At 48.4% G+C, this 27,440-nt stretch overlaps 1 protein-coding gene across 6 annotated transcripts in view; it reads right to left on the minus strand.

Annotated features, from left to right (window-relative positions):
* Nucleotides 1-920: 920 nt before the first annotated feature.
* FAM219A (family with sequence similarity 219 member A) overlaps nt 921-27,440 on the minus strand; it is a 52,898-nt gene continuing 26,378 nt past the window's right edge. For 2 of the 6 annotated variants that reach the window (XM_060301060.1, XM_030832730.2), the window contains exons 2-6: nt 6,389-6,437; nt 3,307-3,409; nt 2,972-3,052; nt 2,292-2,346; nt 921-1,757 (exon numbers count right to left, since the gene is read on the minus strand). In XM_060301060.1, the coding sequence (XP_060157043.1) occupies nt 1,599-1,757; nt 2,292-2,346; nt 2,972-3,052; nt 3,307-3,409; nt 6,389-6,437 (447 nt within the window). In that variant the 3' untranslated portion in view covers nt 921-1,598. Of the gene's footprint in view, nt 1,758-2,291; nt 2,347-2,971; nt 3,053-3,306; nt 3,410-6,337; nt 6,438-27,440 lie in introns of all 6 variants that reach the window. The other 4 variants (XM_060301059.1, XM_030832727.2, XM_030832731.2 and 1 more) reach the window with 3 other exon arrangements.

A 27,440-nucleotide genomic window follows, 5' to 3' on the forward strand; every position in this document is an offset into this window, starting at 1 on the left:
CCTGCCACCACTGAGAAACAGCAGCAGAAGCAGTAGTACATACATTCTGACTCTCAGACACCCACACAGCTACACACACCATAGATACTCACATACACGTGCACAGACACACACAGACACACACTCACACATTTCCCAAAAGATCCGATTGTACTCAGGCATACACAGGTCCCACAGGAACTTCCCCCTCTCTTTTCCACCATAGGAGGAAGCAATGAATGATATGCAACTCAGGAAGCCACCAGATGTACTCAAAAGACAACAGAGACCTCCTTATCCACCTCCACAGAAATTCCTATGAAGAAATGCCTTCAGGTTTGGAAGAGCCTTAAAAATAATTTCAGATGCCGCTCATTGTACAGTGGAGGGAACTGAAAGCCAGAGAATATAAATGGCTTGTTGGAGGTAACGGGGAGAGTGCCGGAGCCTTCTGACCGCCAGCCCACTGCACTGCTGAGCAGCCTCTCACACCGTTAACAGGCCACACAGTCACTTCCCCACCGCAGACGCCACAGACATCTGGAGACACAGGCCCAATGCAGAGATGCAGACACACGCCCTCACAGCCCCAGGCACACACACGTTCTGCCAAGCTGTCCCTGCCGTACACATGCAGCCACTGTGTTCTCTTAGGCTTGCTTCCTTGAAGATTCTTCCTGGGAAGCAGCCTCTGGGATCTTGGGCTAGAGTGAGACCGGAATGGGGCATTCGAGGCCAGCCTTAACTCCTGCTTCCAGCCCAGGACAGAGACCAATGAATGGAACAGAAGTGTAAGTGTGTGTGTGTGTGTGTGTGTGTGTGTGTGTGTGTGTGTGTGTGTGTGTTGGGTGGGGGGATGAGGCAGGGCACAGAGAGACAGAGGCATTAGTTAGGGGCAGGTGAGGGCAGATCATACCACCCTAAACTCTGGCTGTCTGTAACGCCCACCTCACCCTCCACACAATCCAGAGAGCAAGGAAGGGGGTGAATGAGGCAAAGAGGAGAAAGAAGGCAGTGATCCCCAAGGGTGGGGGACAATATCCTACTGGGCAGCTTTATCAGGCTTCCCATCTAGAGATGAGGGTAGAAACGCAGATGGTACGTGGGCCAGCAGGGGGGCATGTGGAGGTGGCTCTAAGGGGCTGGGCCCTGCCCCTACTGCCCTGGGCCTTTCTCCTTCCCAGCCCCTTTCCTTGGCTGGTGCTGGGGGATTCATGGCTTCACGTGGGTGGGTCCAAACCCCTGGCTTTGTGATCCCTCCCCCACTCATTACTGTTGGCCTCCTTGCAGTCCAGTCACCCCTTTCCTCTACTGGGCTGCAGCTTTGGGGAGGGGGCAGGATGCTGGGCGAGGTCCCCCAAGTAACTGAACAAACCGCCCCCTCCCCTCCTCAGCACTCCCGGGGGTGGAGAGAGACCCGGTTTTGGTTTCTCCGGCTCCATGAACACACAGAGGTACACGTCCTACCATAGGAGGAAGCAATGACTGTTACGAGGTTGGCGGCTGTAGGGTGCGCGGGGGCCGGGGGCAGGTGGATGAGCTGGGGAGGGGTTGGCCCCTGCCTGGTCCAACCTGGCCCCCGGCGGCCCCACCCCGGCCGGCCGCAGTGGCCCCGCCAGCTACTGAATGTGGCAGGCGGTGGAGGACGTGGCCTGGCAGCACATGCAGGTGGGGTTCACAGACTTGGGGGGGATGAGGTCCAGGTCCTCATCGTCGGGGATCTCGTCTAACCGGTAGCCGTCCTTCAGCAGCTGGATGTTCAAATCTTGGTTGATCTGCTGTAGGCAAAGGGGAGGGAGGTCAGGCTCGGGACCATCTGGAGGCACCACGCAGGGCTGGGGCCACATGCCCAGGCCATCGGCGCCCAACCTGTTGCATCCTAGGTCTCTCCAAAACCCCAGGCTTTGCACCTCCTCGGCCCCAGCCTCAAGCACGTCCCCCTGGGGCCCCACCCCGCTACACACCGCACCCCATTCTAAGGGCAACTTCACCCCTTAGGTCCTGCCTCTATTCGGGCCCTGCCCTCATTTCAGGCCCACTCCCGTAAGGTGTCGTCTAGGTAAGGGCCCTGTTCCTGCTCCAACCCGGGTCCAAGCCCCGTCCCTAACCCTGGGCCCCCCGGCACTAGAGGCGGAGTCCAAGGCCTCACCTTTCTTTCCGGCCAGATCTTATCCCAGGCCCCGCCCCCGCATGGGCTCCGTCTAGCTTTGCCCACTGCTCCCCTCAGGGTGTGATTTGGCGTTGGCCCCGCCCCTTCTCTTGGAGGTGGGCCTGCTTACGTGTGTTTAGGACAGGAAGGGATGGGGCCTCACCTCAGCAGAGGAGTAGCCAGAGGAGGAATATCTGGACATGTCAAAGTCATCATCACTGGCCGCAGGGGAAAGAAGACAGAGAGGAAGTGACTCCCAGATATTAAATAGAAAACTCTCTTTACCTTCCCCCACCGCCATCAGTCAATACCTCACCCCTCCCCAACACTTCCAAATAAACAGCACGGTCTCAGTAAAAACAGTGCTTGCTGTGCGAATGCAGTTTCAAGACAGGTTCCCTAGCTCCACCCTTCTAAATTAATTGCCCCCCTTAGCCTCCTAAATCCCCCAGAGCCCTCCCTCCTTTTTTTTCTAGGCTCAAATTACCCTGGTTTGTTGGGTTTTCCCAAAGTCCAGATCTAGCCAGGTATGTTCCCAGCAGTAGGGCGCCTTCCTCAGAGGGGGCAGGGTGCCATGCAAGGCATCAGGGCCCATTTTAGGGGCAGCCATTGGATCAGCTGTCCCAGGACAGCAGCAGATTGCATAGTTGCCTTTTCCTCTCTCTGCTCTCCCCCACCTCCAGGTAAAAAGTTCCATTCCTTGCGGGGGTTCACAATTGGAGAGGTCCGGGCTGAGGAACACCCCAATTCCAACAATATAGCAAGTACGTCCTGTACAGCCCACTTGTGTGTTTGCACAGGCTGCTGTGGCTTGCCCGGCTGCCCCAATGTCTCTGTACACACCTGTCCGTGTCAAGGGCTACCAGTGGCTTCTCGTCTGGGCTCTGGTCAAGCGAGGAGTAGCCTTTATTGGGGACGACCAGCCTGGGTGGAGAATTGTGGGGACTGGATTGGCAACTGAAGCACACAAGCCTGGTGAGGAACTGGGTTAGGACGTGCCGACCACCTCCCTCACCCCTACGCCACCCTCGCCACCTTGGATCCTGGGAGGCCCTCTCCTCTCAGAGAGGAGCTGAGCCTGAGGAGGGAGGGAAGATGGGAGGCTCGGAACCAGCAGAGATAGGTGCTGGCTGGCAGGGCCCTGGTAGGGTGGAGCGGGGCGGGGGTGGGGCCTCTACCTTGTCCGGGCCATGACATTGTTCTTCTTGGGTTGCTGGTTGACGGGGCTCCCCATGCTGCCATTCTTCAGGGAGCCCTTCCGGGCCAGCTCCCGCTGCTTCTCTGCAGGGGAACATGGGAAGGAAGCTGTGTCCTGCCCCCAGGGGCACCCTGCCTTACTGTTCGGGGCAGCCTGGGCTGGGCCTCCATGGTGAAACCCCTTGCTTCTCTAAGAACTGAGGCAGGGATCCAACTCCAGGCCCTGCTGCTCGGGAGAGACAGTACTTGGCTCTGCACAACCTGAGGCAGATAGTGAGGGGGCAACATGAGGAGGCTGACCCCTGTCTTCCAGGAGCTGTACTCCCAAGTTGGGCAGCTAGTGTGTGCTTGATTCCAGAGAAAGGTTGGAGCAGGAAACATAGAGCAGAAGGATGACAGGGCTTCCTGCAGGTGACACCTTGAGATGGAGAGAGGAGGGCATTCTAGTAAGGAGGGAGAGTGTACAGAAAAATGCACTTAGAAGTTGAGTGTAATAAGTGTGGATGTGGATGGGATGGAAGGGTGAAGATGGAGGGAGGTCAGTTTAGAAAAGTAGGATACATTTATTCAGTCATTTATTTATTCAGCAAACATCTGTGTCACCAGTCATGTCTCAGGTCCTGTGCTAAGCGGCTGGGGGCTCCCTCTGATTACAGACTCAGAGCATGAAGGCCTTGAATGCCAAACAGATGAGTTAGGGATTAATGCAGAAGGAAAAGAAGCCACTGAAGGTTGTAGAGTGGGAGGGGCAGATGGGGCTGGCAGGGTAAGGGGCAGGAGGCTGGGGGAGCCCCTCTGCCTAGACTACTTCTGACTCATCTGTCAGCCTCTGAATTCTCTGAGGCTCCATAGCCTACCAGATTCATGGGGCTGGCAACCAGGTGACCCATTGCCTCATGTGTGGCCCTGTTACCAGTAGCCAGTTGCTGTCTGGGCCCTAGAGGAGGCCTGGCTACCCATTCCTCCTTGTCATTTCAGCCCCGATGTTGGAAAAAGGACTGCCAGGGGAAAGCTCTCATAAAATAACCACAAGCTCCAGAGAGGAAGGATGGGATGGGCATTTCCAGCTACTGTGACTCTGGAATTTCCTCGACCTCCATGTCTCCGTGTCTCTCATCTCCCAGTCTCTAACCCTCTTTCTTTGCCACTGCTCACCTAACTCCCTCAAACCTGCCTCCACCTCCTTTCCAGCAGGCAGCACCTGCCGTTACCACCCCAAGCCTCTAGGGGGTGCAATTCGCCTTAAAGTTCCTGGTGGGGATTTTCCTCTGCAACTGGAACGAGGTTGTGAATTTTCTAGAGGAGCTTTGGTGGTAATGTAATGGGCAGGACAAAAAAGTGTCATTTTATTTATTTTATTTTATTTCTTAAGTGTTATTTAAAAAGCATGTTGGAATTGTTTGAAACAAAAAATGCTAACAATAAACTGGGAAAACCAAACTACAGACTACCATGCAACTATTTAAAAGAATGAAGTCATTCTCTATATACTGATATTGGAAGGGGTTCTAAGACATTAAGTGGAAAACAAAAACAAAAACGAAAAAAGTTTCAGAAAATATGTACAGTATGATACCTCTTCTGTTAAAATAAAAAATAAAATGAAAAAACTAAAAAACGCTTGGAATGATGATCTCTGGGGAGGAGAATATGACAGGCGAGAGTAAAGGAGAAGTTATACTTGTTAAAATATTTGTATTGTTAAATTAAACAATAATAAGCAAATAAAACTGGCTACTCAAAAAACAGTTTGAGTTTGGTGTCCTGGGACAATGAACAAATTCCACTGAGAGGATTGCTCTCTTGTTTAGAAAAACAGCCTGAGGGGCTCCCCGGATTTGGTCTGGAAGGAGAAAAACAAGGTTAACAAAAAGCTGAATAACATAACAGGACTCTGTGAAAAGGAGTCCTGGCAGCTGCAGAGGGAGAATGTTTTAGAACAGATGGGAAAAGGTTCTCAGGACTAAGGAGGGGTCCAGTATTTGATGGGCAGCTGGAGCCTGAGGAGAAAGATGGGCAGGAGGGTGGCAGGGATGGCAGAGAAGTTTTGAAGGTAAGTGACAGCCTGTATTTAATTGTTAACTCTTTCCTGGATGCACTATGTTATAACTTCTCTTTGTGAAAACAAATTTTTATTTTTTTATTTATTTATTTTTGGCCGCACCTTGTGGCTTGCGGGATCTTAGTTCTCTGACCAGGGATCAAACCCAGGCCCTCGGCAATGGAAGCACGGAGTTCTAACCACTGGACCGCTAGGGAATTCCCGAAGGCAAATTATTAATTACAAGCCTGTTTATGCATGGCAGCCTTGGGTGAGTGAAACTGGTCCCTGAAGGGAGAGACGCAGTGTTTGGCGTAGGGTGAAGTGACAGCAGCAGCTGCAGGAGCTCTGGGCAATGGTTGGGAGACATGTGACTTCAAAGGAGCAGGCTGTAGGATAAACTGACTTTGGAGTGGACATGAGATAAACCCCCAAGGGAAAGGTGACCCTGGAAAGTGGGTGAGAGATTTGGGTTTATTAAGAAACTATGGGAAAGCTCCCCCAAACAGGAGCCGATGAGATCCTGAGATCTCCAGATAGGCTGACACAGGAATGGGGAGAGGGGCTCAGCTTCTAGGTTTGGGGAGCCTCATTCCTTTCTACCCCTCAGACACAGCAACTGACACCCCACCTCTAAGGCAGCTTCCTCTTAGCCTGGTCCAGTGTTGGATGGGACTGCCAACCCACTCTCTGGGGTTCCATGCTTTCACCCCTGCAGCTATCCCCTGGAATACCTGGAGCCTTCTTGGCCTCAGAGATGCCTCTAGAGTTCTGGGCTCCTGTAGAGAACTGTAATTTCCCTCTTGGCCTTGCAGGAGATAAGGTGCCTGGCGGTGCCAATGACTTGGTGGCTGGAGTCTTGGAATCAGCTAGCCTGAGTTGGTTTATTTGTGGTACCTCATTGTAAACCCAGCCCAGAGCACCTTGTCTGTCCACTCCCCACATTTCCCTCACCCCCCAGACACACTCACCCAGCTTCACTTGGAGCGGGGATGGTTTGTAATTCATGGCTACTGACTCACCCTCCCGGGCGTCACAGTCTCCGTCTGAGATGGAGGCGGCGGCTGGGTCCTGGGGGAGAAAGCAGAGAGATAGGGAGCTGTTAGGAAGTGAACACAGTGGGCTGCTCTCACCTGTCCTCTGGAGGTATTTTTCCCTGGCAGCAGGCAGGGTATTCAGGGAGGGAGGGACAGACCCATCTACCACGGGAGGAAGACACTGAGCTGGGTGGAAGAGCTACTTACGCCCACCTGGGTGTCTATCTTTTAAGTCCTGTGTGATCCACCTCCCCCAGGAAGCCTACCGCAATTCCTTAAACCCAAAGGACCACCTTCTCCAACCTCCCATACTCGTTGCCCTGTTCCTCAGGGCCCTTCCTATGTACTTGTTTGGAAAGGTCTTTCTAGATTCCTGTGAGTTTAAGTCTGCATTAGGTCAGGGTAGGTGCTCCCTGAGACAGGCCTTCTCCCTCTGTTTCCCCTTCACAGGATCCAGAGAACTGACTGTCCAAACCAGGCTAGACTTCAAGGCTGCAGCCACAGCCGTTCTAATGAGGACTTCTCCATTTCACAGATGAGTGCTAAAGAGTGTCTCCTGCGAGAACCTAAATGGTTGGCTGGGAATGGTAGGTGAGAAGACAAATAACGACAAATCAGCTGGTGGCCAGTTAGTCCTGTGTTGCCCACACAGGGCTTGACGCTACAGATGACAAGGAAGGTAGGAAAGCATGTATCCTGTGCGTCGTCCAGGGTCTGCAACTGTTTCGATCTCCCTCACTGCCCTCCTTACTGACTTCTTCCCATTGCGATGGGCGCCGTGCTGCCCAGAGTCCTACTCTAGCCTCACTATTCCCTCCCAAACACCCCAAATCTCTGCTACAAGATCCAGGGCCTTGGCCCACCCTGCCTCAGTCAGTTGGAAGGGGCTGGAGCCATATACATTCTCCCTGAGAAACTAATGACCAACCATTGATACAGGTGCTGCCACCCTAACCATCTGCCTAGGGTCACAGAGTGGTATGCCTAAGGTCTAAGGATTGCAGAGAGGATCCAGGGCTGTGCCAGCTCTGCCTCTGGGGACAGGGAGCGCAGACAGATAGGCAGGCAGAATGCTCCAGGCCCAGGGATCTGAGTGGCTTCTGGTGACCCATCAAGGGAAGGGCATATAGCCATTAGGGTGATTTCTGTTCCCTTTAGAATGAAGCAGTGGGGATGAAAACATGCTTGTCACTAAGGGAAAAGGGAAAAGTCTAGAATGTTTGGGAGGGAAATCCTGGCCTTGTCTATGTTTCCTTAGGCCATTCAGAGTGCAAGGCCCAGGCTGGGCTGTGTTGCCATAGTGGTTTGTGAGTTCCCGAGGGCAGAACCTGGGCCTGTGTCCTCTGCTTCGACTTCCATCCTTAGCTCTCCTTGAGGGGGATGGGACAGGAAGGTAGAACAGGTGTGAGGGGGGGCGGGGAGCTGCAGTGCCTGTATCCCAGGCAACTTCCCATGCCACAGTCTTTCCAAGTCCCTCATCCTCTGCCTCCCTAGCTCAGCTCCTTCTTGGGAGACTGATTACTGGCAGCATCTATCCCCTGCAGCCCTGGAGCAGGAGGCCTCTAGTGGCCTTTACATGCCTCTCTGTGGTCAAAACAGCCTCGCAAGTGCTGCCTGTAGGGAATGTGGAGACATGATGGCTGAGCCCTAGGCTGCAGGGAAGGCTCACTTCCAAAGCAGCCTGAGGGCGGGCTTCTCAAAGGGTAAAACCCATAAAACGTGCCTGTGGAGCCCTACCAGGGAAGCAGTGGCAGATTTCCAATTTCCTCTACTTTTTCTGTAGCATTTGTCACATGTCACACATACCACATCCATTTGGAAATGGTTTCCTCCACTGGCTTCCAGGACACTATGCCCCTTGGCTCATCTTGCCTCTTTGACCATCATCCCTGCCTCCTCCAACAGCTAACTTTAAGAACTCAGGCTCTCAGGCATTTGGGGCTAACTTTCCCTCCTCAGTGCAGATGAGTTCATCAGAGTTTCTTCTCTCAGGCTGGAAGTACTAGGTAGCAACACTGGAGGGAGGTGGTGCAGGAAGGATGGGGGCTGGGAAGCTGTTGAGCAACTCTGGTCACAGGGACCCACGTGTGGTCCCTGCGGCCACTGGGCAGGTCCTAGTGGCATTTGATCCTTGAGTGAAACTGCCAGTCCCTTTGGGTCAAGAGCCAGGGTGCAAAGCCCTAGACTGAGAGGACCCATGCAAACTCATCATTCAGCATCTCCCCGTCATTGTCCATGATAGAAGGCCATCTTAGTGGCAGGAACAAAGATCTCTGGCACTGTGCCTGCAAACACAATCCTTTACTATGGGCTTCCTGTATGTCTTTCCTGAGACATGCAGCCAATGCACCATGACCATCACATGGAAATGTAATCAGGGAGATTAAATGTGAAATATTCATGAATATAAGTATCAGAGAGGAGTCCAGGCAGAAGGAAGCATCTGGCTCCAAGAAATCAGGGAGAATTTAAAATGCCCCCCAAGGACACCTGACAGGAGTTAGCTAGATCCAGTAACTAGAGTGGCGATTAGCAAGATTATTAATAAACACTCAGCAGAGACAGACATTGAAATGCATCTCTAACAGCAACCTGTGTTTCTACAACCCTGCATACAAATTCTCCAAAGACTACAGAGATGATTAATAGCTCAGTCTCACTGTTTCTGAGACAGAATATATAGGCTAATGGCCAATGCAAAGCCAGTATAACTAGAGGAAGGAAAAAGTGCCAGAAGAATCTTTAAGAGTTAGTCTGGTCCAGTGCTTTTCATTCAACTGTGTTTCCTGAGCCCTGTGCCTTGGGCAGGGCTGAGTGAGAGAGGAAAGTAATAGGAGGGGATCTGGCTTGCCTTCAACCAGAATAGATCCGTTTTGATTTCATTTACATATCAGCCTTTCTTCAAGATTTTGGTTGAAGAAAGGGTTTTATTGCTTTTTTAAAAAGGGTGGGGGAGGGGTTTAAAACACATTGATTTAGTCAAATCTTTTAAAAATGCTTTACTATAGAACTTATTAAATTTACGGGAAAACAGAGAAAACAATACAGGGAGACCAGTTTAGACTATTCTTTTAAAAAATCTTGGGGACTTCCCTGGTGATCCAGTGGATAAGACTCTGTGCTCCCAATGCAGGGAGCCCAGGTTCGATCCCTGGTCAGGGAACTAGATCCTGCAATGCATGCTGCAACTAAGAGTCCGCATGCTGCAACTAAGAGTCCACATGTTGCAACTAAGAAGTCCGCATGCTGCAACTAAAGATCTCTCATGCCGCAACAAAGATCCCGCATGCCAAAACTAAGACTTGGTGCAGCCTAGATAAGTGTTTTTAAAAAGTTAAAAATCCTCTAAAATTAAAAAAAAAAAAAAGATCTCTCTCTAAAAAAGAAAATCCTGGCTCCTCCGTTTACTAGCTGTGTGATCTGGGATTTAGTTTCCTCATCTGTAGAGTGGGACTAATACTAATACCTATGTCAAAGGTTTCTGTGAGGATAAAGTGATACTATGTAATCTAGTGCTTAATATGTAAGCATTTAGAATAGTAGTTAGTATACTACATACTGAGCACTACATTTGTGCTAGCTATAAAGTTTTTATTAGTACAGGCTCCGTGGGACCCACACAATCATGAACAATGTGCCCTGGCAGTGACTGATCCACAGCAGCAGCCCTGGCACCACACATGTGGGGGCCTGGCTTATGTGTGAAGGTGTCTGTGGAATAGATGCTCCCTCCACAGAGGGAGGAGGGGCCTGATCAGGGGGCATTCTGTCTTCTCTCTCACCTCACTTCATTATGCTGCATTTCTCTCACTTATTTAACAGTGGTAGGCCTGGGGCTCATAAAGATAAACAGAAATAGGCCCATCCTTGAGGAACTCCCAGTAATTATCAGTAAATGTAACAAGGGCCATAAAAGTAGAGGGAAAGGAACAAAGAAGTCAGAGAAAACTTCACAGAGGAAGACACTTGAAAAGATCTCAAAACATCAGTTCACCAGTTAGCTTAAGAGGAAGGAGGAAGGATGTTCAGGGAACATCTGCAAAGGCTCAGAAGCCTGAAACTAGCATTGCATATTCAAGGAACAGTATTTTGCTATAGTTGAAATCTAGAAGGCATGATGAAAAGCGGTAGGAAATAAAGTTGTGGGGCCAGGAGGGCTCAGACTGCGGGAGAGGATGGGTCTTGATTTTGTTCTTTACTCAGAATATGATGGGGAGGGCTTCCCTGGTGGCTCAGTGGTTGAGAGTCCGCCTGCTGATGCAGGGGACACGGGTTCGTGCCCCGGTCTGGGAAGATCCCACATGCCGTGGAGCGGCTGGGCCCGTGAGCCATGGCCGCTGAGCCTGCGCGTCCGGAGCCTGTGCTCCGCAGTGGGAGGGGCCACAACAGTGAGAGGCCCGCGTACAGCAAAAAAAAAAAAAAAAAAAAGAATATGATGAGGAAGCCAGTGAAGCTTTGAGTGGGGGAGTAACATGATCAGATTTGAGGTAGAGAAGGACCCTCTCATAGCCATATAGAAGATGGAGGGGAAGGGAATGAGACTGAAGGTCAGAAAACTACTGCAACAGTGCCAGCAGGAGATGACAGGGACCTGAGCTAAACAGAAGCAGAAGATAAAAGGCCAGAAAGGAGGATGTTAAAGAGGGTAGAGTGGCAGACTTTAGAGATAAGATGTAGAAGAAAGAGTCCAGACATTCCTAGTTTTCTGTTTGCAGTAACTGGGAAAGGGGCGCTAATTACTAAAACAGACAATGCAGGAGAAGGCATAACTACACTCAGGGAAAATTAGATGAGCTCAGTATGGGACATGTTGAGCCTTGAAGTGGCTTTTGGACACTTAGATGGCATCATTAGTCAGTAGGAACTGAGGTTTGGGATCTCAGGAAAGAGATGTGGACTGGTGGTGATGGAAGCCCACAGAGGAGAATAAGTCTTCTCAGGAAGAATGAGCACAGTGAAAAGAGATAGGAGCCAAGAATGGAGTCCTGAGGAGCATCCAATCTTAGGGAATGAGTGGAAGAAGAAGACTGAGTAGGAGCAGAAAGACGAGATGTAGAAAAAGATCTAGGGAGACCTTCAAGTAGTTTCAAGGTGGAAGAAATCAACAGGGTCAAATAAACACATGAGTCTATAAGATAAAGACAATATTTAGAAATAAGGAAGTCACAGGTGGCCTCAGCAAACAGAGTTTTGGTTGAATGGTAAGAACAGAGCCCAGATTCCAGGGGATTTAGGAGGGAATAGGAGATGAGGAAGTAGAGACAGTGAACACAGGCTATTTTTTCAAGGAGCTAAACTGAGAAGAGAAGGAATGAGAGTGAATGACTGTCAGAGGGAGCTTTGGAGCTGAAGGACTCTTTGGAGCTAGGGAACACCTGACCACTGTCCTAGACTGAAGGGAAGGAAGTTGGGTCAACAAGGAGATGTTTGATGGAGCATGGTCTTTGAGGAGTCAAGAGAAGATGGAACCAGAATCAGACCAGAGGAGGAAGGCTCCTTGCTGAAATGGAAGGGAGGTGAAGATGGGTGGGGGATGCAGATAACATGGAGGCAGAAAGGTGGGTGGAAAGTTAAGGGAGTTCATTCCTAAAAGCCTAGTTAAGTAAAGAAGGGGGTGAATGCTAAGGGATTGAGGAAAAGAGGAACACTTGGTGGCTAGCCAGGAGTGGAAGGAGATCAGACTGGTGGGGGTCCCAGCTACACAATCCTCATCTTTCACCCACCCTTGATCTCATCGTCAGGATGAAAGGTACTCTCCGTGGTGCTGAACAATTCTGCCTTTGTCTTGTGGACTGAGCACAGATGATTCAAACGACATGATTCAATTTTCACTTTCCCACAGGAAAGGTAACCTCTGTCCTCACCTTCAAGCACTAATTTTCTGGAAGATGGAAATTGAAATGGATTTAGAATGAGATATGAAGAGGGAAAGCGCTTGCACCAACATTATCTAACCTTTCTTCCCCTAACACACATGAATTTTCCTCTAGTTTTAGGAGGGAGTTGGTGGAGGCAGTTCTGAGTTATGAAATACTGAAAGGCTACCTCTGGAATAGAGTCATGTCTGTACCTTGTTCAATTCCCCTGGGTGAAAGCAGGAAGCAGGACAGAATTAGAGCAGGAACAGGGCCAGGAAGAAAGGTAGTGCTGACAAGGAAACGGGAAAACAGGGAAAGATCTGGAGATCAGGCCACTCTCTGACAGGTAGATGATGCAAGATAGGGTATCAAAGACCAACTCTGTTTCTGTCACAACTTGTTCAGCTCAGAAGCTACCTGGGGCTGTGGTACCCTGCAGGGTTATGCCACTCCCCAAAAACATCTCTTGGCAATGGGTGGTAATAAACATGTTTAGACATCAATATTTAGAGGGAGATCCCAAAAAGGCAACACTATGCCTTTGTATCCAATGTCCATGGCTTGGCAGAAACCTAACCTCCAGTCCAAGAATATTCAGTAGCAGTCTAGGCATTGGTTAGACCTCTCTACTTCCCTGAAGATGGCTGTTCATTCAGCCTCTAAGGCATTCATCTCTCTCTGACTCAACATCTCAACATGAGAATTAATTGGCCAACCTCACACTGGTCAGAATGGCCATCATCAAAAAATCTACAAACAATAAATACTGGAGAGGGTGTGGAGAAAAGGGAACTCTCCTGCACTGTTGGTGGGAATGTAAATTGATACAGCCACTATGGAGAAGAGTATGGAGGTTCCTTAAAAAACCAAAAATAGAACTACCATATGACCCAGAAATCCCACTACTGGGCACATCATATACCCCGAGAAAACCATAATTCAAAAAGATACATGTACCACAATGTTCATTGAAGCACTATTTACAATTGCCAGGACATGGAAGCAACCTAAATGTCCATCAACAGATGAATGGATAAAGAAGATGTGGCACATATATACAATGGAATATTACTCAGCCATAAAATGGAACGAAATTGAGTTATTTGTAGTGAGGTGGATGGACCTAGAATCTGTCATACAGAGTAAAGTAAGTCAGAAAGAGAAAAACAAATACTGTATGCTAACGCATATATATGGAATTTTAAAAAGTGGTACTGATGAACCTAGTGGAAGGGCAGGAATAAAGACGCAGACGTAGAGAATGGACTTGGGGGCATGGGGTGGGGAGAAGGGGAAGCTGGGATGAAGTGAGAGAGTAGCATTAACATATATACATTACCAAATGTGAAATGGGTGGCTAGTGGGAAGCTGCTGCATAGCACAGGGAGATCAGCTCGGTGCTTTGTGATGACCTAGATGGATGGGATAGGGAGGGTGGGAGGCAGGCTCAAGGCGGAGGGGATATGGGGACATATGTATACATATAGCTGATTCAATTTGTTGTACAGCAGAAACTAACACAACATTGTAAAGCATTTATACTCCAATAAAGATGTGGAAAAAAAAAGAGAATTATTTGGCCAATGATAGTTCCTGCTCTGCGGTACGATCTGAAGTCCTGAGTCCCATTTCCTGAGTCCAGTTGTTGGGCAGCTCCCACTTTTATTCCCTATCTCCCCCTTCACCAGGATTTCTCCAGGAGCTGCCTGAATTGCCAGGCAATTGGCCAGGACTTCAGTCCTTTTAGGACACATAAGTGGGCCCTTAGGGGCCCCACTTATAGGGAAGGACAAAGACCTCTCTCAGGCATAAGGTCTTTTGGGGGATATCTGAAGGAGAATCAGGGAAACAAGGGAGACAGTCTTTCCAAGTACTGTTCGTAGCTCTTACAAAGAGGGGAAGAAGAACAGAAGAGCTGGGAAAGTCTGTGAAGCCTGAATTTGGGAGAGGGGGCAGAGGATCCTGTCGAGCTCAGGGAGGCCTCTCTTACCAGTCTAAATCCCCTCAATCTTCAAGGTTTTTCTCTAAAAGAAGACTCAATTCAAACAAAGTCAACACACTGAGTGTCCATTCCTTTTCAGCTCTGGACTGGGTGCTGGTAGTAGAGAAGGAAAGTACACTTTCTCCACACACACCACACTTCTGCACAGCATTATGGGATAAAGAAAAGTTCCCCAGAAAGAAGTGGAAAGGATTCTTATGGCTGGGCTAGAGTTCAAGAACTCAAGTTAGTCCTGTGTGTAACTGAAGATTTTCTGTTTCCTTAAACAGCTCCTAGGATGGAATTCATTACCAAAAACAAGCACCACCAAGCTTTAGTATCTTTGTGGTGGCTGTCATTGGGAGAACCAAAATGCAGACCCCCATGGCTAGTAACAGCTTTAGCCATGGTGAGTTTAATAGAGTTTTCTATTATAAAGTAATACATGCCAAAATTTAAAAAAAATCACCTTGAGTTTTACCACTTTGAGGTAACCTTTGTTAATGTTCTAGTGTATTTGAGTCTTCTGTGTATACTACAGTAGCAACAATAGGGGGTTTCCCTCTCTGGGAGCTGGTGTTTCTCTTGTCCTCATGGTCACAGGGGTGGGCTTCTAGGTACCATGTTGGTTTTGTGTGGTCTTGCCCTTGCTTAGACCAGGCAGAGCCAATCAGAGCCTCCCCCAGAATTGGGAAGTGGGATGATGAGGAGATGTAAAGCTCAAGACTGTAGATTAGGTAGGAGAGAAGGCCATTGGGCAGGGAGACAAGAATAAAGCTGATGTTCAGAAAGAAGCAAACACAAGAGACAGAGAAAGCCTTCCCTAGGTTTCAGGTTCTGGTTCTAGAACTTGCCCTACCCTTCTAAGGTTTGACGTCATGCCTGTCCTTAGATACTATGAGAAAATCTAGTGTCCTTACTGTCTAGTTGCCTTTTTAGCTTATACTAGCTTGAGTTGGATTTTGTTACTGTAACCAGTAAGTACCAACTAATAAATAGGCATAGAACAACATTTTTAAAAAAACACACTGTATCTTATACTGTATTTAAAAAAATTAGTATTAGGACATAATCAACTCTCTATAGTTTTATATAGCTTTCTTAACCATCAGCTTAAGGACTGCATAATATCCATAGAGGGGATGTACAATAACTTTTTAACCATTCACTTATTTTGGACATTCAGGTGGTTTGTACTTTTTCACTATTATAAATAATGCTACACTGAAATCCATATATATTTGCATTTAGGATGATTTCTTAAATAAAGTAGAATTACTAAGTAAAAAAGCATGAGCGCTTTTAAGATTCTTGATACATATTGCCAAACTGCTTTCCCAAAGGACTGTTCCAATTTACAATGCCTCCAGTCATGACCAAGAGGTATAGCGGGCCTTTTAGTATTTTATTTTTTGCTGTGTACCGAGGCATTTCAGGTCATCACATCTATCTGTCATCTTCCAAGAGAGCTCTGCTCCAGTCCTTATTTACCTGGTTCCCTCTGGGGAATCTTCTTTCAAAGAATAGAATTTCCTCTGGGCATCATCTGCCAGACAAAATCTCCTGACTTGAGGCCACCAATTAAGAACAAAAGGAGAGAAGACTATTAACACTGCAGCTTGGGAAAGGCTCTAAGTGGAGCACCAGTACTGCCTAGTTAGTAGCTGGCCACCATGCTTCAGCTGGTCCCTGGCCTGTGCCAGCACATCAGCTGTAGGAACTGTGGCTGAAATTACAGAGCCAGGAGGCAAACCTCACAGAGTAAGTCTCCTTTGCTTTCAGACTTGGGGTGAGCCAATTAACCAAAATGGCTCTGGAGTTATTCCAGAGAGAGTGGCAGTTCCTACTCTCTTATGCATTACTGAGTTTTCAAAAATAGCTACTCAGAAACAGGGAGAGAAAAAGATGGTGAAAGATACGAAGCTAGTACTGGGATGGCAAAGAACTGTACTCATTTTTTAAATGGGGAGACAAGGGACCAGTGAGTTTTTAAAAAGATTTAGAATCCTGCTTTGCCTTCTTCATGGTTAGGACTGCTTATCCTAGATTGATGTTCTACTATTCATTCCCATTTCTACTCACCTGGAAACGCTATGACCAAAAAGCCTTTGTTTGGGAGACAGGACAAGTGCCTCAACTCAGGGACACCCACTGTAGCAGCTACGGCATGGGGGAAGCCTCTGCATAAAGGCCCAGGGGACAACCCTCATGACCCAGGAGATAGGAGCCAGGGCCAGAAATTGAGAAACCTTGGTTCCTCTGGGAGGCTTGACTTGGCCTAGTCCCTGACCTTCATCCCTACCCTCAAGCTCATCCTCTGAGCCAGATGTTGAGGAGGCACCTGTCTTTCCTTGGACCAGCTAGAGACACAGGTTTTGGCCTATACAGTATTGTGCTCTGAAAGGTTTTTGAGCCCCAAATCCTGCTTCCCCCTCACCTGCTCCCATTTCAACCTCTTTAGGGAAAGACCATCTCACTTAATGAAGAAACGGGGGAAGGTGTAAAGATCTTTAAAAAGTAGATCAACAATGGCTAAAATGGTAAATTTTATGTTATGTATATTTTACCACAATGGAAAAAAAAAAGATTGACTGGCAGGGCTTGAGGCAGGAGGAGAAGATGGGATGAGGGTGGTCAGTGAAGAGGAAGCAGTCCCTTCTCTTTTTTAATTCAGTTTCGGCCAACACAGACTTTGGAGATGAGACCTTTCATAGAAATGATTCTAAAATCAAGGGAGGGCTTCCCTGGTGGCGCAGTGGTTAAGAATCCGCCTGCCAATGCAGGGGACATGGGTTCGAGCCCTGGTCCGGGAAGATCCCACATGCCGTGGAGCAACTAAGCCCGTGCGCCACAACTACTGAGACCACAAGCCATAACTACTGAAGCCCACGCTCTAGAGCCCGTGCTCCGCAACAAGAGAAGCCAACCGCAATGAGAGACCTGCGCACCACAACGAAGAGTCGCCCCCGCTCGCCGCAACTAGAGAAAGCCCGCGCGCAGCAACAAAGACCCAAGGCAGCCAAATAAATAAATAAATAAATTTATTAAAAAAATAAAATCAAGGGAGTGGGGCAAGGCAAGGGAATCTGGGGTTCTGGAAGGGCCCAAAGGAGGGAGAAAAAAGGGGACCAGATGTTCAGGGATACTAAAGCTTTAAGGAATGTGGTCCAGAGGATCCTTCAGTTTCTTTCCAGGATGTGGATTCTAGTTCCCCAGTGTAAGGAAGGAGGCACAGAACACTGAGGAGAGATGCTGCCAAGGAATTGACAGAGGGCATTTGGTTGGAGAGTCCTTGAGATTGGTCCTTCATCCAGTCAGCACATGATAGGAAGCTGAAGCAAGAGAAATGTCAACAAACGTTGACATTTGGTCTCGGCCCAGAATACTTGTGGATCTCATCTGGATCTTGGCTCCAAATCTCACTTGAGGATTTTTGATAAGTTTCAATTACTCAAGAGACTGAGTGAGCCAGGACGGCACTGGTTCTGGAATCTTTTGCACTCCTTGATTTCCCAAGAAAGTAAAGTAGTAGTCTGAAAGTCTATGGGAGGCCTTCCCAGAGCTGCCATCTCTGATCCCTTTCCTCTGGCCTTGGAAGAGTAAAGAGCTACTCAACTGCGATGGACAATGGACTTGAGGGCTGGTATCAAATAGCTCCTCTCTGTGGCATTTCCTGCCCCTGCCTTTCCTCTCCTTTTCATCCTCTTCTAACTCTCTAACCTCCATTATGCCTGGCAAGCACCACTTTCTGCTCACACAGACACCTTGCAGTTCTAAAACTCAGCTCTCTGGCCAGAGCAGTCTCCTGTTCTTTCCTTTTTGTCATCCCAATAATTAAGCATTGGAGAGCTTGCAATTTGTTTAAAAAAAAAAAACTTGATGTTCACTGAAGACCAACAAGGGGCAGGCAGGGCACAATGAATGCATTTTGGGGAGGGAAAAACACCAAGACCTGGTTCTTGCCAAGAGGACTTTAGTTGAAAGGTGGGGAGTTGACAGACACACAAATTAGCCTATTTTATGCAGAGAGAGGAGCATGGGAGGTAGGAATACATGAAGGGTGGTGGGAGCACAGAGGAGAGAGTGATGGCAGTGGAGGTTTGTTATCCTCCCTGACAAAGAGGGTCAGGCCTGGGAAGGAGCTTGATCAAAGCAGAGGCTCAGCTATTGGGTCAATGGGTACTTTGGCAAGAGGGTTTAGAGCAATGACCGGTGAGGCTTAGCGCTGGGACTAGGATGCTATTCTTACTACTTTTTTTAATCTTCTTTTTAAAAAATATTTATTTATTTATTTGGTTGCACCAGGTCTTAGTTGTGGCCGGTTGGCTCCTTAGTTGCGGCTCACCAGCTCCTTAGTTGCAGCACATGGGCTCCTTAGTTGTGGCATGCGAACCCTTAGTTGCGGCATGCATGTAGGCTCTAGTTCCCTGACCAGGGATCGAACCCGGGCCCCCTGCATTGGGAGCGTGCACTTATCCACTGCGCCACCAGGGAAGTCCGTATTCTTACTACTGTTTAATGCTGCTGCTAGTACAACCCCTACTCTGCCAGAGGGCACTCAGCCCACCCCATTTCTGTGGGTCAAGTACAGAAATGTAGTGGGTTGAGTACATCAGGGGCTTTTCCTTTACCACTGAGATGCACAGACAACTCTCCCACAGGGAAGGGTCGAGAGGATCTAGGTGGGTGGCTGGGAAGTGTTTTTATTGGGAAGGCAAACAGGGATTCAGAGTCCTAAGAGAAAGATATGGTAGCTCTGGTGAAACAAACCCTCACTGCCTCAGGCAGTCACTCTCACCAGGCCTGCTTTGTGCAGCAGGGAGGTCAATGCTAAGGGCTCCTGGCAGCTCATGGCCCAGCTCAGAAGTGGAGGAGGTCAGAGAAGGGAAGAAGAGCCATAAAGGCTCATGAACCCTATCTGAGTTTCCCTAGAGAAGTCAGTTCTTCGAGTGGCCAGTTGGTGGTGGAAGAGTAGGGGGAAGGGCAGATTCCAGACTAGCACAAGCTCAAGGCAAGTTTTCAGCTGTGAAGCGAGCCAGTTGCTGGTTATGCATCTTTCCAGGGAAACAATACTCATCTGCAAAGTTAGATGGTCTTGGGGTCCCTGCTGGAGGGCTCCCCAGGCTCAAGGTGGGACAGAGTCTTTCCCTGCCCACCTGTCACTCCCTGGCTGGTGCAGTGACACTGAATGGATAACTCAAGGGTACAACCTCATTCCTGAGGCATCCACCAGAAGGGACCCTGAAACGACAAATAACCAATACCTACTCAAAGACCCCCTGTAGCTCTGAGCCCACACCTCTGAGGAACACCTCTTTTGCTCTGAAGACACCCGAGCAGGCTTCATCTCTTCTAGACAGTTCTGACACACCTGTACAGCTTACATCCTTCCATACCTGCTGAGCCTATCTGTGTACCTCTAGGATAGTACTTCTTCTTTTTTTTTTTTTCAGTTTTAGTGCACTTTAATGACAGTAGCTTCCAAAATTTTATGTACGCTGATAACAGGGAATAAAATTTAGGGTAGTACTTCTTAAACATTAATGTGCACACAGATCACCTGGGGATGTTGTTTAAATGCAGATTCTGATTCAGCAGGTCTGGAGTGGAGCCTGAGTATACACATTTCACAAAAGCTCCCGGGTGATACCAGTGTTCTTAGTACAGGGACCACACTTTGAATAGCAAGGCTCTAGGCCAGCCCCTCTACACCTACACCATGCGCAGGCAGCCCCTCAAAGAGCTCTCTGCCCCAGCCTTAATCTGGTTACATTCTTAGTGTGAAGACAGCATGATGGCTTGGTGGGGGAGGAGATTAGGGAGACTGCCCAAAGCTCATGTTGGGGAGGCAGCTCTGCTAAGAGCTCTGGCTGGGCCCAGGCAGGGAGCTGTTCAGAACAACTTAGCCCAGGTGTGGTTCTTCTGGAATTTATCAAATTGTTTAAGATCTCTTGGACACCTGATATATGTATAGCTATGGTGCTAGATGCTTTATGTATGTTATCTCATTTAATCCTCCTAAAAGACCAAGTAAGGTAGATATCATTCCTGTTTTAAAAATGAAGAACCTGGTTGTATAAAGCAATACGTTCAAAGTCACACTTTGAAGGTGGTAGCACTAGGATTTGAATCTAATTTGCTCATTTAAAAATATCCCAGCCCCTCCTCAGAGACATCAGATAAAGTCATGAGATTAACAACACACTAGAACTTCCATAGCCGTGGGACTGTGGTCTTGTAAAGCAGGCACTTTGAAGGCTGGTACTAGTCTAATCATGTCTCCAGTGCTCAGCCGATACTTGGAGCCCCTCTTTAGAAAATGGCATGCATGCTTTCTCATCACCAGCCTCCTGCTCAATGAGTTCTCCATAGGAAGAAAATATTAGAGCCACTGAAGCAGTCAATAACTCAAGATGGAGAGAGAGAGAGACTGGCAGGAAGCAGCAAGCAAGAAAAAGCACTGGGAACTGTGGATGCTGAGCCCACGAGAGAAAAGCAGAGGGCAGCACAAGAAAACGAAATAAAAAGGTCGCAGCCACTAATTCAGTTCTGGTCCCACATTTTCTATTATATTATATTCTAGGCACTGTGCTGGCTGCTGCTGATACAAAGATAATGTGGTCTTTGCCCATGAAGAGCTCATAGGCCAGTAAGGTAAATGAATAAGCAGATAATTTTAATAATATGCCAAGGGCTAGAACAGAGGTTTGTATTGAGTATTTTAGATACACAAGATAAAAGCATCTATCCCGCCCTTAGGAATTAGGGAAGACTTCTTCAAAGAAAGCTAAAGCATGAAGGGTGAGGTAGAAGTGAACCAGATGAAGAAAGGAATAGAGAACAAAAAAGAAAAGAAAGTAGTGGGAAAGAAGACACGCATGACTATATGGCAAAAGGAATAGCTCAATTTTGCTGGGATGTTAAATGGTAGAGGGTGAAGTGGCAGGTGATGAGACTAGAACGGGATGAAGGCTTAAAATCATGAAGGGCTTTGTGAGTCATGTTCAGGGCTTTGGACTTTAACTGGAAATAATGGGGAGGCATTGAAAGATTTTAAGCCCATCGTCAGATTTATAGAGACAGATCACTCTGGGAGCAGTGTGGGGAGAATGAGAAGGAATGATTAAACTAGAGGCAGGGCACTAGATAAGAGGCATTGCAAGAGGTGATAAAAGCTGGAAAAAGGCAGCGTCAGTGGGGTTGGAGAAAAGGGGATGGAAAAGAAAAACATGTCGAGGTCAAACTGCCAGGGCTCAGTGGCTGATTGGATCTGTGTTTGAGGGAAAGACATAGGCAAGGATAACTCCCAGGTTTCTTCCTGACTCAGGTGCCTGGGTGAATTGTGATGCCACCAAATGACAGAGAAGCAGAAATAAGAGTAAGTTTAGTGATTTTGTTTTGGGCAGGGGTGTGTGTATGCATGTCTATAAATATGAAGGGTTGGAGAAAAGAATTTGGCCAACACCAAAAGTGAAGTGGGGGGCAGAAGAAGACTGACAGCTGCGGTCAGAGAGGCAGGGCACCAAGGAGAAACTGATGTCATGGACGTCAGGGAAGGAAAAGGTTTTGAGAAGGAAAATGTGAAACTGGAGGATGGTTGAGGCTGGGGGAAAGAGCCAGCAGAGAGGGGCCAGCTGTTCAAAGACCTCGAGAAAGAGAACTCAAGACATACCGTTCGTTCTCTGGTTTGCTGACATTTCAGCAGAAACAATTTTCTCAACAATCATGGGTTTGATCCTTGGCAGGCTTGAGACTCCCCACAGAGAGAAACCCTTCAATAGAGAAGTCCAGCCATGGTCCAGAGATCAAGGCAGGTCTGCATTTCTTAGGAAGTGTGGGCAAGAGTGGGCTGAAGGCAAGGGATTCTGACCAGGGTCTGGCCAACCTCAAAATAACAGCAAGCAGAGGGGTGTGCAGTTGCCCCAAGTTCTGGCTGCACCACAGTCCTGACTACCTTGGGTCATCACCCCCAGAAGATGGAAAAAAGCAGCAAAGACCCTCGGTTTTGGGACTTCCCTGGTGGCTCAGTGGTTAAGAATCCACCTGTCAATGCAGGGGACATGGATTCGAGCCCTGGTCTGGGAAGATCCCACATGCTGCGGAGCAACTAAGCCTGTGCGCCACAACTACTGAGCCTGCACTCTAGAGCCCACGAGCCACAACGAGTGAGCCTGCATGCCACAAACACTGAAGCCCAGGCGCCTAGAGCCCGTGCTCCGCAACAAGAGAAGCCACCGCGATGAGAAGCCCGCGCACCGCAAAGAAGAGTAGCCCCTGCTCACTGCAACTAGAGAAAGCCCACGTGCTGCAACAAAGACCCAACGCAGACAAAAATAAAAAATAAATAATTTATTAGGAAAATGAAAAAGACCCTGGGTTTGTAGTCCTTGGGCAGGAAGCCTGCAGAGACTTAACAGGAGCAGCCTGGGAATCCAGAACAGAGGGATTCCCAGAGGAAGAGCTTGCATTGAGATTTTTCTAGAATCTGGAACACCTGCTCCACCAACCACAAACATCCAGCAGAGGCTCAATCTTAGAACCTATACTCTGAGTGATCATGATTATTTAGTGATCATGATTTCTCACTTTTAAAACCTTCAATAATACTTTTCTGCAAAAATAAACAAAGTAAAACTGAAGAGTCTTTTGACTTACTTATTAATCAGATACAGTCATGGAGTCTAAACTGCATGTCTCCACTGTGAGAAAAGTTAAGAAATGGTACAGTTAGAGTTGGTGTAGATCCTAGTTTTTCTTTCTCCTGCATCCAAACATCAGAACCCATGGGTGAGCGGGCAGGGCACTGAGGTATAGGAAAGCCAGGCCTGCGCTAGGGCAGAGGACTGGCAAATTCAGTGAGGTCAGACACAAACCTTGACTTTGGGGGCCTATTGCATTTTGAAAAAAATTATGTTTAGAAGATGAAGAGGCACTTCCCTGGTGGTGCGGTGGTTAAGAATCCACCTGCCAATGCAGGGGACGTGGGTTCGAGCCCTGGTCCAGGAAGATCGCACATGCCATGGAGCAACTAAGCCCGCGGGCCACAACTACTGAAGCCCGCGCGCCTAGAGCCCATGCTCCACAACAAGAGAAGCCACCGCAGTGAGAAGCCCGTGCACTGCAACAAACAGTAGTCTCCTCTCGCTGCAACTATAGAAAGCCCGTGTGCAGCAATGAAGACCCAACACAGCCAAAAATAAATAAATAAAATAAATATATTTTTTAAAAAAAGAAGATGGACTGTGTTTGGCTATTTACAAAAATAGGTCTATGAATGCTGCCAGAGTTGAATGGACGTTTTATGCCATTTGATGCATTTGAAACAACCCAACAAGCTGGAAATTTTTTGCTGTGAAAGGGATGCTTGTTCTGTAGAGTTAAATCTTGGTTCCAATTAGAAAGGAAACTCCAGAAAGTTCCTATGTCCCCTGGCAGGAGAACAATGCTTTTTCTTCACTCCACAACCTTGTAGCAGTCAGAAAGTTAGTTACAAGGCCTCACATCTGGGCTTCTAAGAAGCCCAGAATAACCATTTCCAGGAGTATTTTGGCTTCTATGCGGACACCTAAATTCATAGGCAGTAGGAATCTGCCTTGTTCATATTATAACTTTCACTCTTTCCCCTACTCCCTTCTATCTTTCACTCCAATGAAAACCTAAGCATTGGATCCTTGGTGATTTTATCCTACTGCAATGTTTAAGAGAGTAATTATCAACTCCCTGTTACATGTAGGTGGAACTAAGACAAGTCCTCTCTCTGTAGATAGGAGAACTGACGGTCTATGGAGAGAACCCGAGAATCCTGGATCCCAGTCTACAGTCAACACAGGGCTGCTTTGGATTCTGAGAGAATTTTGCCACCCACCCCCCTCTGGCCCAGCTCCAGCCAGCTGCAAATTGTCTGGATCCAGCCGCTTCAACACACTGATGTTATCGGCCTCGCAGTGCCTGGAGCATGCAGATAGGAACAGGCAATGGCGCCGTCTCACCGGACGCAGTAATGTAATTTAGTTTCTGAAATCCAAGTATAAAATCTTGAAAGCTGACTTTTTTTTTATCTACCTCAGGAGGGGGGGCGATGGTGTGGAATTCCCAGCAGAACCATCTAAATAGGGAAACGGCTTCTGTCATGTATTAATAAATAGTTCAAAGCAATGGAGAAACATACAGAGAGGTTTCGTAGGGAAAGTAAGTGTCTAGTCTTTCTTGCTTCCTCTCTCCTACTTCCTCTGAGCTGTGAGGACCACTCCATTTGTGTGAACCCCAGGCTGGGGCTAGAAGCACCTCTCCCGAGCATTCCTGTGAGCGTCCCCTGAGCTAGGGAGATGGAACAGGCACCAGCCTCCCCTGGGGGCATGCCATGGCAGTTTGAGTGGGTCTCAACTAGCCCTTTTTTTTTTTTTTTGAAAGAAGTTCCTCAGACCAGGATGAAGGCAAATAAACAGTCACTTGCCTTTCCTTCCGTTTCCCCAACCTCACCTCTTCCCCTGGCTTACTATACTTTGCGTCACTGGTCTTCTTTGCTCCTAATGGAGCACCAAGATCCTTCCCCACCTCCTGCTCCTCTTCTGGCTAGATCTTGTCCTTCATGGCTGAGCTGACACATCACTCCTTAAAAGTAGCTTCCCGGGCTTCCCTGGTGGCGCAGTGGTTGAGAGTCCGCCTGCCGATGCAGGGGACACCGGTTCGTGCCCCGGTCCGGGAAGATCCCACATGCCGCGGAGCGGCTGGGTCCCGTGAGCCATGGCCGCTGAGTCTGCGCGTCCAGAGCCTGTGCTCCGCAATGGGAGAGGCCACAACAGTGAGAGGCCTGCGTACCGCAAAAAAAAAAAAAAAAAAGTAGCTTCCCATGAACACCAGGCTACGTTAGGTCCCTCTACAACATGCTCTCATAGTCCTTCCCCTCATACATTTCAACTCCAAGTCACCTTCTCGTGGGGACTGATCACTGCTAGCTGAGCAGACACAGCTTTCTTTGTGACTCAAGGGTCAGGCTCGGATTTTGCTTGATAAACACTCCCATCACTATATAAGTAAGGCCCAACTCTTATTGTCAAGTATCAGAGGAGTGGGCAGCCCGCTTGGAATCCAAACCATCAGAAAACCCTTTGGAGGGAGATAGGGGTTGGGCTGCTCTGATCCTCTGTTCAGAGTGCTTTCTGACAACCTGGGGCTTGCAGCCATGTTTACCAGGCAGTGAACCACCGGAGGTAGGGGAGTTCTTGGGAGTTCAGACATAAGGGCAAGGAGATGGCAAAAAGAAACAAAAAACCACAAGAAATCTCCCCAAACAGTAAACACAACCTCTGGCTGAAGAGTAGGACCTGGGGCTTCCAGTTTTGCCTGTGAATTGCACTGAGAGTCTAGACAGGTCGTTTCACTCTCTGAGCTCCCAGATCTGTTTTTATTTGGGCCCTGAGATTCTAGAAAGAGCCTCCAGGCCAGAGAGTAAATGAGTTGTCCCAGGTCAATGCCAGACGGCAGCCCTGGGATTAGAATTCATGGGCCCTTCTTTCCAGCCGGCTGCTCCCTCCCCTGAGTCCTGAACTGTTTCTTCTTCTAAATGCTCAGGATTGTATTCAATTTAGTAAGGTTTGTGGTCACATAATTACTGCTCCTAAGTAAAACAATAACTACAGAGCATCCGCTGTAAGGAAGGCAAACATGGGGGCGCCTTTGACCTTGAGAGAACAGCCAAAAGCAAGCTCTGGCTGAGGTTAGGCCTGCTCTACTTGAACAAAAACCAACGCAAACAACTCTCTTGGGATCTGGCAGAGACCTCATCTGTTCTCATTTCTTCTCCAGGCTTCCTTGTTTGTCAAAAGCTTGTGCTTAATACCATAGTAAGGGCCTCTCCTGGAAGCTGGAATACACTATTTTCAGGCGCAAGAGGGATGGTCTAGGATCCAGATCCTCTGAGCATCTTTTCATCTATAAACTAGTTACTACATTGTTAATGCTCCCATCTCCAGGAGTACTAGACAGCTACACCTCTTCAGGTGAGGTTGGGGCAGCCCTAGTCCTAGCCCAAACTCTGACAGGTCCACTCAGGCCTCAGGGAACATTGAATGTTCTTTTCTCCTCCCTGCCTTCCACAGTCCCATTATGACTGGCTAGTGCTAAGAGAGGGAGCCTGCAGCTGTTCTCTGGTGGTTTCACTATTGCTGTAGCACCTGCTTCTTTGACCAGAAAGTTCTCTGAGGATAAGGCACGTAATGGCCTTTGGGCTCAGACACTGCCTTCAATCAGGGACCCAGGAGCCTATGAGAGGTGGAGAAAGCAATGGAGGAGATCTTTGCACAAGGCCCAGAGCAAGGCTGTTGGAAGGGATTGGATCCTGAGTGTTTTCACTCAGGCTCAATGCAGGCAGACTTACCTTCCCTCCTCAATCACCAGCCCAGGCAATCAAAGTGCACAGTAACCTCATTTGCTGGCTCTGATTCATTTAGACATGGACGAGGCCTGGAGGTAGAGGAGGAATTTCAACTAGAAAATCCAGGCCCTAGTAGATGATTATGATTCCTCTGTCCTTCTAGACTCCTCACGTACACCCCTCCTCTAAATGATTTGGGGAATGAGGAAGGGAACCCCTTTATAGTGCGAATTTAACTCTCCTCTACTTAGAGGCCATGTGCATGTCTAGGGTTGGGGCGACAGGCTGTCTCATTTCTGCTTCTACTTGCTACACCTGCCCCCCCGACTTTATGTCAATGCCCTTCCCCTAAAAGAAGACGTCTTTAAATTCAGTGTACTCCCACTGCCAGGCTGAAGGTACACTGACAGCTCGTGAAAGGTTCCGGCTTCAAGCCTTGAAACCTGCTCAATGCTTCTCCTCAGTTTCCTCTGCCTCATACCCCCCACTCTCAAATTGAAGAGGGGAGTACAGGGGTATTATAGACAAAGGCTCTTTTAACACTTCTTGTTCCACTAGACTCTTACCACCCACCCCCTATCCCTACTCACTCAGAGTCCTACAGCCCTGAGGTAACAGGATGGCAGATCCTGACCAGGGACAGCTCAGGAAATGACATGGTGGTCTTGAAGGCTTATTTCACTTTCACAGTGATGGTGACCTCAACAGAGAGCTCAGTCAGGATAGATGCGTATGGGTGTGGGGTGGGGCAGGGGTTGGAGGGGATAAGGGGGAGTCCCCAGATCCATAGGACTAATCTTAGAAAGAGAAGAGGCCAGGCCCCTT

Source organism: Globicephala melas, chromosome 6 (genome assembly GCF_963455315.2).
Source record: "Globicephala melas chromosome 6, mGloMel1.2, whole genome shotgun sequence".
Taxonomy (NCBI): Eukaryota; Metazoa; Chordata; class Mammalia; order Artiodactyla; family Delphinidae; genus Globicephala; species Globicephala melas.